Source organism: Microcaecilia unicolor, chromosome 4, assembly GCF_901765095.1.
Source record: "Microcaecilia unicolor chromosome 4, aMicUni1.1, whole genome shotgun sequence".
NCBI lineage: Eukaryota > Metazoa > Chordata > Amphibia > Gymnophiona > Siphonopidae > Microcaecilia > Microcaecilia unicolor.
In genome coordinates this window covers 264,877,108-264,891,732 of record NC_044034.1, presented here as the reverse complement: position 1 = coordinate 264,891,732, position 14,625 = coordinate 264,877,108, and the positions used below count along the sequence as shown (strand labels likewise).

Here is a 14,625-nt window from a genome sequence, read left to right as displayed (position 1 = left end):
CTGACATATGCTCTATTAGCTACCCTCATGTTTTATAGCCTTTGAATGAATGAATTTTCCTGCACTTTAGGTGTTTTGTGCACCGCTTTGTTGTTAATGACGAAAGGCGGTTAATAAAGCTCAATAAACGTTTAAATCTGATTATCTGGTTACATTTATCCATTTAAGTAGGATCACATAAATAGCTGTCCTAACTCAAAATGGATAATTTATCCATTTATGCTAGAACAGCACATTCAGCAGTCTGACTTAAATGGATAAGCAGACTGAAAATCCACTTAAAGTTAACAATATAAGTGATCCAGCCAATTTTAAGTGGATTTTTCTCCCTCTGAATATCAGCCGTATCAGTTCATGCTGATCTGTTTGATAGCAAATGATTGAAAGAACTGATGTAACGAGTAGAGGCAGGATCTCCCAGGCATGTTGCTCTATCAGCACTGCTAACCAACAAGATGAAAACATCAAAAATTCCTATTACCCCTGAATGTAACTCGCCTTGAGCTACAACTGAAGATGAAATTTGGATTTACCTGTTAGTTTCCTTCCCTTGAGTCCTGCCAGACCAGTGCACTACAAATGCTGGCTCCTCCCATGACCAAATGGCTTGCATTTGGTCGTTTTTGACATGGATGTCTTTGGTTTCGAAAATCGCCGAAAATCAGAAACGTCCATGTCTAGGGACGTCCAAATCTAGGGACAGCGAAATTCAAGGATTTGGACGTCCCTGATGGTATTTTCGAAACGAAAGATGGATGTCCATCTTGTTTCGAAAATACGGGTTTCCCCACCCCTGGATTTGGACGTTTTGCAAGGACGTCCACATTGCAACTTGGACGTCCCTTTCGAAAATGCCCCTCCATGTCTTCATGATTTATTGTTGTCCTTTTTAATGTATTTCCCAGAGTATGCTCTGGTTTCTTTTTTGTATCCCGCAATGAACTTTTGGTATATGCAGATAATAAGACTCAATGTAATCTAATGTAATGGCTCCATCTGCTGGCAGGAAACAGAACACACTATTGATCCGGACTGATCTGGCATAGACAATAAGAAAAAAGGCATGAACCAAAATCTAAATAACATAAAGTGAACCACTAATGGTAGTTTGTTTATCATTCATTCTGTGGCAGTACACACCTCAAAGTAGAACACTTCATCAAACTGGGGGTTGTTGGTCTTCTTTTTAACTTTCGTCTTTTTTGCTTCAGTCCTGCATGGACAAGAGGAAATATGAAATCACTGTTTACTATAAGAGTAAAGTTTAACAGAATGTCTAATTTCATTCCCATGGTTCACTTCTATAGCTACTTGACAGTTGAACAAACTGGTTTGAAATGAGGAAAGGGGATATAAAATTTAGGCACATCTGACACTTAAAATACAGGCAAAAAGATAAAGGGGGTCAACTTTCAAACATAGCACATATGTGTATAGTCTGCAGGCTCTTTTTACCCACAGACTTTATATCAGTTTTCAAAGGAAATATTTATTTTGAAATACTGAATCGCGAACAGTATGCACTCAGTAAAAGTTTGTGAACTTCCTATGGTATTTGTATTTTATCACAATTTATAATCAAATCGTGATTAGAGCCTAGTCTAAATCCTGGTAGGAGAGAAAGGTAACCCTACTGAACCCATTACTCAGATTAATAATGGATTATAATCTGATTATTTATTAAACAAAAAGATTCAACAATAATTATCCTTGTGTGAAAAAGTATGTGAATCCTTAATTTAGTAACTGAAAAAGTAACTTCAGCTACACATTTCCTATAACTATTGATTAGTCTCTCACATTACTCTTGAAGAATTTTGGCCCATTCTTCCATACAGAATTTTTTCAACTTTACGACACTGGAGGGTTTCCTTGCATGAATAGCCCACTTTATGTTCCATATTCAATTTCAGAAGACCTATAAAAATGAGTAATTAATGCTCATCCATTTGTGCAGGGTTGTAACATCATTTAAACACTTGGGGTGCTACCTATCCACTATCAGCCTCCAAATGAAAAAAGCTGAAGACTCCAGTGACTCCACCCAGGAACAGTTGCCTTGCAAAGGTTATCACAAAGGCAAACTAGAAAATCATCCATGAAGCCACAAAGAACCCACACTAAAGAACTGAATACCTCTTGGGCTGTCGCTGATGTGATAGTTCATGTTTCAACTGTCAGGGAAGACCTGATCATTGCTGCCTGCCTCATATTTACCAAAGATGCTTTGGATGATCTCACAAGACTTCTGGAACAATGTTCTATGGACAGACCAGTAAAAATTGAATTTTTAGCTCACAACAAATGTTTCATTTGGGGAAAAAAACAAAACAAAACAAAAAACAATATTGTGTTCCTAAGTTAAGAACCTCATTCTGTCAAGGACAGTGTTGCAGAAATTTTAGTGTTGGGACTGCTTTGCCAGATCATGGTCCAGATGACTTCTCATTATTTAATGAAACCACGAATTGTAGTTTCTATCAGAAAATATTAGAAAATGTTGGGCCATCTGTCTGTCAGCTGAAGCTAAGCTGCAACTGGATCATGAAGCAAGACGATGACCTAATGGTAGAAGAAATTTCATGTTTTGGATTGGACAAGTAAGTCACAACCTAAATTCTACTAATGTTTGTGACATCATCTGAAGCAATCTATTCACGCAAGAAAACCCTCTAAGACCACAGAGCTAAAACAGCTATGCATGAAAGGACTACAATTCTTCAAACATAATGTAAGAGATTGATCAACAGTTACAGGAACACTTTTAGATGAAGTTATTGCTGCTCTAGCTGATGCCACCAGTTATTGAATGAAGGGTTTACATGATTTTTTTTCCTACTGTATAATCTGTTTATTGAATAATCAAAAAATATTACTTTGTCTGAGTTATTCAATGAGATTATCTTTGTCTTTTATCAATGTTTAGATATCCCCCCGATATTCAGCTGGTGGCAGGCAGTGCTGACCCTGGATATTCAATGCTGGGCTGTTTCTAGTGACCGGCACTGAATATCTGGAGGGGTTTCTTTGGCCAGCTGTAACTTAACTGGCTATGTAAATATTCAGTGCTGGGTGGTTAAGTTAATAGCAGGTAAAGATAGTATTGTTATTTATAAGGTCCGATTTGCCCACTAAACTTCATTTGAATATTTGTAGATAGCGGCTAAATTGTGCGAGATAGCCAGTTAGTCAACTAAGGGCTTTATTCTATAAAAGTTATGCTCCTAAATTTATTCTCCTAATTTAGGAGCATAATTTATGCTCCTAAATTAGGAGCATAATCTATTTTGAAGCACAGAGTATGCTTCTAATTTAGCAGTATAAATTTAGGAGCATAACTTTTATAGAATAAGGCCCTAAGTGCTAATATTCATCAGAGATAACTGGCTACCTCATGCAGAATATTAACGATTAACCAGCTAATAGCTGTTTAACCAGCCAGGAGCTGTTTTTAGCTGGTTAAATAGTGCTATCGGGCCCTCTATATTTATCATCTTTTATACCACCTCCTGCAGAATCTAATAATGTTCTTAGTGTACGCTGTGCTGAAATATAGATCATCCTGTGGGTTCACCCATAGGAGCCAACGTTTCAAAATTATTGGGGGTGCTAAGCCCAGTGGAAATAACCCCTCCCTGGACACATTCAATGAATATTCTCTATATTGGGGGTGCTCAAGCACCCACAGCACCCACAGAGTTGGCTCCTATGGGTTCACCAATATTTTATCAGAAAGTGATTCGGTTTACTACCAGTGGGTTCACAAGTATTCTTTTGTTGCAAGTTCCATTTTTTGAGCAGACATACATTCTGGTTTAACTGCATTTTGTGCTGTTGCCAAAGGCTTCGATTCTGTATAACTAGTGTTAGCAACTTAAAGCTGTCAGCAATCTAATGCTGGCCCAAATATTTACAGTAGCATCCTACAGCTCCTATAGTGACTTCAAAGGAAGCAATCAGATTGCTAGTCATTAATACCTGCTGCTCCAAACAGTCCAAGTAATAAGATACCACCACTATTCATATAGACTGGAAAGCTTAACAATTTACGTAAACTTACCTCCTTGAAAAGAAAAACAATCTTTCAAGGATAAACACTCACCAAAATAACCTACAGAACCTATAGATAGATCCATAGATACACACACATGCAAGAGAGAGAGAGAGATGATGTATATACATGTATAATTGTTCATATATGCAAATGGTAGTGCATATTTTTGTTCACTGAAACTTCACTGATACTGACTGAATACTAGGAATAAGCAAAAGAAGACTTGAGTTAACTAAGATGATTTGCACAAGAACAGGCAAATATCCACAATTTTATCTATAATTTTATGGGTCTTTTACAAAGGCGCACTATAAATAAGTGTGTGCTAAACGCTAAAGACGTCCATATATTCCTATAGGCATCTCTAGCGTTTAGCGCTAATGATTAGCACGCTAAAAACACTATCACACCTTTGTAAAAGATCCCATTAATTACTGTTCATGTTCTACAGTAGATGGGGCTTAAGTTGTATGTTGTAATACACGTGTCAGTATTCACCCATCCACTGTATTCTTTAGGCCTGGTAATTTCTTGCTCCTATTCTCTTCCAGCTTAACTGGAACTGGACTTTACTGGGAGATATGGCACCATGAACCCTCATAATCAATTACCAGACGGGTTTATACATTTTAGCCTAAATTTCTTTCCATGCATTCTGCCTGTCCCCATCCCTCCGTATAAATATGGCTTTTAAATATAGCGAAGATACTTGGAGAATACAGGTGTTCTCCAAGGACAGCAGGCCTTATATTCTTACTACTGGGTAACGCGATCCCACGTTGCCCAGTCTGGAGCTTCTAACAAGCTTCAAAAGAGCTTTTATGGAGCGTGAGGCACGCTCTACTGCGTATGCATGACAGCCTTACAGCCCTCCACAAGAATGTGGTTACCGCAACTAAATACTGTAGCATAAAAGAAAAAAATAGGAGACAACTTCAAGGGGAGGTGGGAGGGTTTGTGAGAATATAAGGCCTGTTGTCCTTGGAGAATACCTGCTACAGATAATTATCTTCGCCATATTTCTAATAATTGGGGTGCCTCTAGCATTCAGGCTCACCGAAAACAACAAAAATTGGCCAATTGGGCCTTGCAACGGCAAGAATAGTACTCAGATTAACCTGAAAACTACATACATACTGAGTGAGAGTGCAGCCTGGAACAGAATAAAATGGGACTTGGGGGTAGAATTGGATTCTAGAGCCCAAACAGATTCTGCAACACTGTCTGAGTGACTGCCGCGTCAGGTATCCTGCTCAAGGCAGCAATGAGATATGAATGTGTGGACTGAAGACCACCCATGTGCTCTTCACTAGCCAATCATCGAGATAAGGGAACACATAGACTCCCAGTCTGTGTAGCAATGCTGCGACTACCGCTAGACATTTGGTAAATACCCTGGGAGTTGATATGAGACCAAAGGGCAACAAACAATACTGGAAGTGATGTGTTCCCAAACGAAATCATAGAAACTTCTGGTGGGCTGGAAGTATCGCGATGTGTGTATATGCATCCTTTAAGTCCAGCAAGCATAGCCAATCATTCTCCTGAACCATGGGAAGAAGGGTGCCCAGGGAAACCATCCTGAACTTTTCTTTGACCAGACATTTGTTCAGGGCCCTCAGATCTAGGATTAGACACATCTCCCCCTGTCTTCTTCTGCATGAGGAAGTACCCGGAATAGAATTCACGCCCTTCCTCCCCTGGTGGAACAGGCTCAACCACATGCACCTTCAGAAGGGCTGAGAATTCCTCTGCAAGTATCTGCTCGTGCTGAGAGCTGAAGTAATGAGCTCTCAGTGGGCAATTTGGATGTTTCTGATGCTAATTTAGTGCGTATTTGAGACAAACTGTTTGGAGAACCCACCAGTTGGAGGTTATGAGGGGCCACCTTTTGTGGAAAAACTTCAGCCCCCCCCCCCCCCCCCCCCCCAACCAGCCAAATCATCCGGAACCAACATTTTAACAGTGAATATGCTCTGCTATAGCCAGTCAAAAGCTTGTCTCTTGCTTTGACTGGGGAGCAGCTGGGGCCTTAGGTGCACACTGTAGATGGGAAGGAGCATGCTGGGGTTGAGCATGAGCAGGCTGGCGAGAAGAGATGGCGTACCTACATCTATGAGAGTAGTAGGCACCCCTTCTCAACTTGCCAAAAGATTTCCTAGATGTGAAGGATGATGCAGAAGGCATCCGGTGGGAGAAAAAAGAGATGGTATCAGTATGTTTTTTAATTTGATCAACAACCTCCTCAACCTTCTCTCCAAAAAAGGTTATCCCCCTAGCATGGTGTATCTGCCAACCTCTGTTGAACTGCCAGTTCCAAGTCAGAAACATGCAGCCATGAGAGTCTGCGCATTGCTATACTTTGAGCAGATATACTGGATGCCACGTCAAAAGTGCCATATGCGCCCCTGGCCAAGAACTTATGACCCGACTTCTGCTGCTTGGCCAACTTGAGCAGTGACTCAGCCTGCGCCAGTAAAAGAGAATCAGCCAAGTACAGCAGCTTGCGCACTAAGTCCTGCAAGTAGATGCTCATGAAGAGCTAGTATTATTGAATGCGTGACATGAGCACAGAGGCCTGGAACATCTTCCTCCCAAAAGAGTCCTAGCTTCTCTGCTTGGGGGCACCGAAGCATAGTCTCTAGAACTCCTGGCTCTTTTGAGGGTAGATTTCACCATCATGGAATGATGAGGCAACTGGGGCTTATCAAAACCAGGTGTGCTGTGGATCCAGTGCATAGTATGAACCTTCTTGGGCAATAACGGGACAGACAGAGGGGATTCCCAATTCCAGAGAAGAACCTCCTGCAGTATCTCACGGAGAGGGACAGTCACAGCCTCTCTAGGAGGAGACTTGTAGTCCAGGACCTCGAGCATCTTTGCCCTGGGCTCATCCTCCACCTATAAAGGAAATGGAATAGCAGCTCTTTCCTTCACAAAAGAGGGAAAAGAATGGCTCTCCAGCGGACATTTTCTCTTCTAGTGGACGGGAGAGTTCAGAGAGGATGTCATAGGACTCATCCTCCGAAAAGTACCGTGGATCCTCCTCTGATTACCATGAGTGCTCTTTATCAGTGTCAGTCAAAACCTCCTCATGGGAGGGCTGAGAAAGCACCTGCCTCAACTCCGGCGAGGCTTCCTCCAGTGTCGAGGGGGTATCATCTTGGGTGGCAGTTGACATTGGAGCTGCACGTGACACCGGTGTCAGAGGCCGCACCGCAGGCTGAGGGCCAAGCGGGGCCACAATGGGAGGCAAGGTAGGCACAAGCACCCTCTATGCAAACCGTTGCAACAAGCCATCCAGCAGCTCGGGGAGCGAGGTCCAAATGGGCTCATCAAGGGCTGACACCGGGAAAGGCTGGGGTGCCAGCTCAGGGACAGGCTGCAGAACTGCTGGGGTTGAGACTGGAACTTGGTCCTGACTGCTTGGAAAGGGAAGGGGGAACCTAAACACTGGTAGACAAAAAATATCGCAAAAAAAATTGCCGAAAGGCACTCTGGAAGCTCTTCAGACCAAAGGGTAGTGGGTCAAAAAGTTAACTACCCTTCACCACGGTAGAAAAACTGCAGTAACTGAGTTCTTGTGGCAGGCAGGAAGGTACTTGCACATGCACAGTGGAGCGTGCCTGGTGCTCCACAAAAACTTTCTTGAAGCTTGTTAGAAGCTCTGGACCAGGCAATGCGGGATTGTGTTACCAAATTGTCAGAATTATGGCCTGCTTGTCCTCAGAGAATTTTTGAATCATCATCCAATTTCATTCAAAAATTTCTGACACTCATACTAGAACTCACAGAGACCCATGGAACACATTTTTCATATAAACAAGCACAAGGTGGAAGGAAACAAAGGTTCCAAAAACTTCAGAAGTCCAATATCTTCCAATTTCAAACAGGTTTTTATTCACCTTCTGCTTCTTTGTTTGCTTGATTGCTGTGGAAGTATTTATCCTTTTTTGTTTGATTTTTGACACATTTTTCATACGCCATCAATGCCTGGCACTTAGAATTCCTTATTCTTATTTCACAGATGGAGATAAGTCAGTTCAGTTTAGGTTAAAAATCTCATTTAGTTCGGACCATATGGTGATGCAAGTGAGCATTCTGAAAACTGCCCTGCCATTGGTTAATAGTCATAATAGTTATAACTATATGCAAATTTCTACACCAAAGAAGCTATGTAAAATGAAATGATGACATTTCCTTGTTATTAATCCTTGTCTACCTCCCCTTATCACTGCAGCAACTTGACCATCACTGAATAGACTTCCTTTGGATCCCAGTACACATGCTCGCTGATTCTGGTCACTAGATCCTGCTATGGTACAACAGATGAGACTCTCATACAGGGGCTATAAATGTTGTCTCTGTAGCGTCTCTAGTCCTGAGTTGACCGAAGGAGCACAAGCCAGCTTCAGGAATACAACCCAAGATTTCTACTCTCCAGTGCAAAGAACTAGCACTGAGCCCCCAGGCTAGCCCATTTTCAACTTTAATAGACTAAAAATGTAATTTTATTTAAAGAGATTGTTAAACTTGGTCATATAAGAAGCATTTTCAGTCAAATTACAGCTATAAAATGATACAACTACTGGTATTCAATTTTAGGATTTTGCTGTACAGTATAATAGCAGTAAGACAGCCTGCCTGGGTCTTATTAAACACACACACAGCAGCATGTAAAAAAGACTAAATAATGCTCAAATCAAAATTAGATTCTTTTAACCAGTTTCCTAAATCCATTCTTAAGGACCCCCAAGCTGGTTGAGGAAAACTAGTAAGAACTTAATTTTGATTTCATCATTATTGAGTCTTTTTTTCACATGCTGCCATGCATATATTGTAATAAATACACATACACACACAAGGATCTACACAGGCAAGAAAAAAATTCCATTCGTTTTTGTTTTTTTTTCACAAATTGTGCTCAGGTTTCAGTCAGTTTCAAACATTCCTTTTGATAGGGAAATGTTTGTGCAAAATTAATTAATGTAAGGAGGTAGTGTATGCAAACTGACCTTCTTAATGCCATCTCTCCTACTCTTATTCCTTTTATCTGTCACATTCTCAATCTCTCACTTTCCACTGCGACTGTCCCTGCTGCCTTTAAACATGCTGTGGTCACACCTCTCCTTAAGAAGCCTTCACTTGACCCTACTTGTCCCTCTAATTACCGACCCATCTCCCTCCTTCCTTTTCTCTCCAAATTACTTGAGCGTGCTGTTCACCGCCGCTGCCTTGATTTTCTCTCCTCACATGCTATTCTTGACCCATTACAATCTGGTTTTCGCCCTCTCCACTCAACCGAAACTGCGCTTACTAAAGTCTCCAATGACCTATTACTGGCTAAATCCAGAGGTCAATATTCCATCCTCATTCTTCTTGATCTTTCCGCTGCTTTTGACACTGTCGATCACAGCATACTTCTCGATACCCTGTCCTCACTTGGATTCCAGGGCTCTGTCCTTTCCTGGTTCTCTTCCTACCTCTCCCTCCGCACCTTTAGTGTTCACTCTGGTGGATCCTCTTCTACTTCTATCCCTCTGCCTGTCGGCGTACCTCAGGGTTCTGTTCTTGGTCCCCTCCTCTTTTCTATCTACACTTCTTCCCTTGGTTCATTAATCTCATCCCATGGCTTTTCCTACCATCTCTATGCTGATGACTCCCAAATCTACCTTTCTACCCCTGATATCTCACCTTGCATCAAAGCCAAAGTTTCAGCGTGCTTGTCTGACATTGCTGCCTGGATGTCTCAACGCCACCTGAAATTAAATATGACCAAAACCGAGCTTCTCATTTTCCCCCCCAAACCCAACTCCCCGCTCCCCCCGTTTTCTATTTCTGTTGATGGCTCTCTCATTCTCCCTGTCTCCTCAGCTCGAAACCTTGGGGTCATCTTTGACTCTTCTCTGCTCATATCCAGCAGACTGCCAAGACCTGTCGTTTCTTTCTTTACAACATCCGTAAAATCCGCCCCTTTCTTTCCGAGCACTCTACCAAAACCCTCATCCACACCCTTGTCACCTCTCGTTTAGACTACTGCAATCTGCTTCTTGCTGGCCTCCCACTTAGTCACCTCTCCCCTCTCCAGTCGGTTCAAAACTCTGCTGCTCGTCTCATCTTCCGCCAGGGTCGCTTTACTCATACTACCCCTCTCCTCAAGACCCTTCACTGGCTCCCTATCCGTTTTCACATCCTGTTCAAACTTCTTCTACTAACCTATAAATGTATTCACTCTGCTGCTCCCCAGTATCTCTCCACACTCGTTCTTCCCTACACCCCTTCCCGTGCACTCTGCTCCATGGATAAATCCTTCTTATCTGTTCCCTTCTCCACTACTGCCAACTCCAGACTTCGCGCCTTCTGTCTCGCTGCACCCTACGCCTGGAATAAACTTCCTGAGCCCCTACGTCTTGCCCCATCCTTGGCCACCTTTAAATCTAGACTGAAAGCCCACCTCTTTAACATTGCTTTTGACTTGTAACCACTTGTAACCACTCGCCTCCACCTACCCTCCTCTCTTCCTTCCCGTTCACATTAATTGATTTGATTTGCTTACTTTATTTATTTTTTGTCTATTAGATTGTAAGCTCTTTGAGCAGGGACTGTCTTTCTTCTATGTTTGTGCAGCGTTGCGTATGCCTTGTAGCGCTATAGAAATGCTAAATAGTAGTAGTAGTACCTCAGAAATATTCATTGTGGATATCCTAAAAACCTGACTGGTTGGGATTCCCTCAGACAGGTTTGGGAATTACTGCTATGAATGTTCTGACACTTCTATCAGTATTTCAAAAGACATGCCAGAACTAGGCCTAACAAAGACACATCACCTCCTCATTTATCTTTCAAACTCAAACACTACTTTTGGTACAGTTCTTTGTAATACTTGCCTGGAAGGTCCAGATAATGTGACCGTAGCATATGGATCACACTGTCCATTCACAATAGGCAGTTCCTGGCATCCTAAAACTCTAAACAAAACAGAGAAAAATGAGCTGGTTATAGAAAACAGACCCCACATATGTTGAATTTTAAATTTAAAAAAAAAGGAAACTATCCATAAAAGCTATCCATTGGATTCCAATCATTTTCATATTTAGATTAAATTTAGATAACACAGTAGGTACGTTGTTTGCTTGTTTTCTGAAATTATCATTTGAAAGACACCTTTGTGTTTAACTTGTTTCTATCCTCCACAAATACTTGTTCTTAACTGCATTTATAGGAGGAAAACGTCCCCCAAGTCCTTCAGATGCCTGTTTCTGCTCTAGCTATTCTCCTATATGTCCATTGGTGGCACTTAATCTAGGGAAATTACCTGCAGGGGGAATAAAGAGCCATTAAAAGGTAATACATAGGGGGCACCACATCTACAGGGATGCTTCTGCCACCAGGTGGACTAGGTATCTGGCTAGAGCAACAGGCTTTGGGGGGTGGGGGCACACAGCCAGCAAAGATAATAGAAAGCCTTTTAAAAGTCACTGTCACCAGTGAACCTTTCAGCATTCCAGTGTGCATGCTCAAGGTCTGCTAGGTCTCAGCCCCTCCAACAGCACATTGGAGGGGTTGGGATAAGGCTTTTAAAAGGGTTCTCTGCCACCAATTTGCTGTTTGTGCCAGTGCTGTGCTGTGCCCCCCTCAAAGCCTGTATTTTCTTTCTGCTTCTGTGGTGGTAAGGGTGACAGCAGTGGTGGCAAAGGAAAAGGAAGAAATGGAAGGGAAGAGGGGAGAGATGCTGGACACCAGGGAATGGACGGATGGAGAGAGATAGTAGATCCCTGGAGAGAGGGGTAGGGAAACAGATGCTGAAGACCTGGGGGGGGGGGGAGGTATAGGGAAAGGAAGCAGTGATGCTACACGCATAGCTGATGGTTTGCCTAGGATAGGGGAGGGCAACCTCAATCTTCAAACCATTTGGGTTTTCAGGATTTCCCCAATGAATACACATCAGATCTATTTGCATGCACTGCCTCCCCTGCATGCAAATAGATCTCAAGCATATTCATTGAGGACATCCTGAAAACTCAACTGGGTTGTGGCTCTCGAAGACCCATCCCTGGCCTAGGGCATCTGGATATCCTTAGACTGACCCTCCAAGTCCAGAAAAGGAGATTTCTTCTCCTTTATCATGAAGGAGCACATTTAAAGTAGATAAACAAGCATGACAAGAGTTAAAACCTTAAGATATAATGTGAAATAAGTGATGCTGTATATGCACACATACATAAGGGTAGAGCAGACAGTATTTTCCACAACACGAAATAATAAAGCAATGGATAGCTGAAAATCTCACCAAAACACATATCTGGAAGTGCAAGTTCCCCCTTTCCCTATCCAGGCAGGGCTCTGTACTATGCTTAAAAATGAAAACACAATCTCAGTGTACCCTCAACCTTATGATACAATTGAATATCCTAAGGAAGCAATAAAGGCACTGCACTCAAAACAACTTAATCTACTAGTTTCCTGTATACATTTTTTTTTAATTAGTATTCTTCCTTGAACCAGAAGTGCAAGAATAGTATCCTAACAACCCCAAATTTTTCATTTCCTTTTATTATAGAGGGCTACTATCTTTCTGAATCTAGTGACTATGCAAAAGAGATTTCTAGTTACCCTGGTCTCTCATTTCCACGGGCTGTGGAAATTCCTTTTGGAAGGCCAGCACTTTTGGTTTATATACTTTCATAACTCACAAAGAGGCCTTCACCAGCGGGATATAGGCTAAGCACAATAGAGCATTCACTTAGCATACACTGGCATTCACAATCCCAGGGTCCTTCAGGATCTGCACAACAGCCTTTCCTCTAACCTTTGACCTTAAGTCAAATTAGAAAGGTAATTACTGTCAAACACATATGAATACAGGATTGGTTGTGACAAACTTACAGAATGACAAACCCTCTCTTTATTGACAGCTCACACTGCTATGAACTAAATCTGTTATATTTCCCATGCTGACTGTAGAATACATGTAAGTACAGCAACTTTTTCAAATCAATAGTCAAAATGATGGGTGTGTAGAAACACTCATAGCAAGCATACAATATTGTTTCTACAATGCCATTAGCACAGAGGCTTTCACAGGGGCAGGGCTGTGAAGAGATACGTGCATACTTTTGGATGTTTTAATGCAGGGGTGTCCAACCTTGGCCCTCACCAGGTTAGGTTTTCAGGATTTCCCCAATGAATATGCATGAGATCTATTTGCATACAATGGAGGCAGTGGATGCAAATAAAGTTCATGTATATTCATTGGGGAAATCCTGAAAACCCGACTGGATTGCAGCCTCAAGGACCGTGGCTGGACAACCCTGTTCTAAAGTACACATTTAAATCTCTCCCCCCCCCCCCCCTATCTCTGTGCACAAATTATATAACTGAGAACTGGGAGGCGGGGGGGAGGGTGTTTTGGCTAGGGGTATGTTTTTTTGTGATTTTTATATAAATTTGTTGCACACTGCTTAGATTATTTTTGAGACAGGTACTACTATACAAGGGGTTTAAATACATAAAAACTAATGTGGGTAGTCATAGTGGGATAATTTGGCCACTATGATCTCTAACAGTAGTCTCATGGTACTACTGCTAATATCATGAGACTACCGCTAGAGGTCATGGCAGCCACTCCTCCAAATCCAAGTCTAAATGAAGTTAACTGACACTTATGTGCGCTTCAGATTTTTTTTTTTTTTTTGAAGGATTCAAATTTTACCATTGCAAAACTGAAAATAAGTGCATAGTTCTAAGTCCCTCCCAAACCGTGCCACACCCTCTTCAAAACCGTGTGTGCTATAGATATACATGCATAAGTAATGGCTTTTCTAAAATAACTACTTAAACACATAGTGAATTTACCCCCAGATTCTACATATGATGCCCAAATTTGAGTGCGCTCCCGAGATGCGTGCACAACTTAATTGGCTAATGAGCTGTTAACCATCAATAATTGGATGCTAACAACCAATTATTGACTTTAATCAGCATCAATTAGGATTTGTGCAAGCATCTGGATGTGAGCTTTTATATAATGCAGGGTATGTAAATCCCATAGTGCGCAACCCAAAAGGGGGTGTGGTCATGGGAGGAGTATAGGTGGGTCAGGGGTGTTCCAAAAAGTTGTACTCATTATTCGATATGGGTCAGCGCCCAACTTGGGCACCAGGATTTATATCAGGTTTCAGCAGGTGTAAATCTTGCACCCAGAGAATCGGTGCTAAGCACTATTCCATAAAGGATGAGCGCCCTTTACAGAATAGCGCTTAGAGCTAATCTTTTTCGGCACCCATTTTTGTGTGCTATCTGTAGAATTCTCTCCAAAGTATAAATGCCACTATTTCCACATGCAAATTTTATGCAGGCTTTCTACAATGACTTCCATAGTTAGGTAACCTAAACAGCAAGGAAATAAAATGACTTGCCCAAAGTTATAGGCGATACCCTTCAAAATAACTTTTAAAAAAGATACATATATGTATACACATGGAGGGGCATAATCGAAAAGGGCGCCCAAGTTTTCCTGAGCACGTCCTCGCAGGACGTCCCAGCGAAGGGGCGGGGAAACCCGTATTATC

General features: G+C 41.9%; 1 protein-coding gene across 1 annotated transcript in view; it reads right to left on the bottom strand.

Moving 5' to 3' along the window:
* The window catches only part of RASA3 (RAS p21 protein activator 3), a 615,753-nt gene that overhangs the window by 162,878 nt on the left and 438,250 nt on the right, over positions 1–14,625 (bottom strand). The window contains exons 6-7 of the mRNA XM_030201492.1: positions 10,942–11,022; positions 1,141–1,213 (exon numbers count right to left, since the gene is read on the bottom strand). Of these exons, the coding sequence (XP_030057352.1) occupies positions 1,141–1,213; positions 10,942–11,022 (154 nt within the window). The remainder of the gene's footprint in view (positions 1–1,140; positions 1,214–10,941; positions 11,023–14,625) is intronic.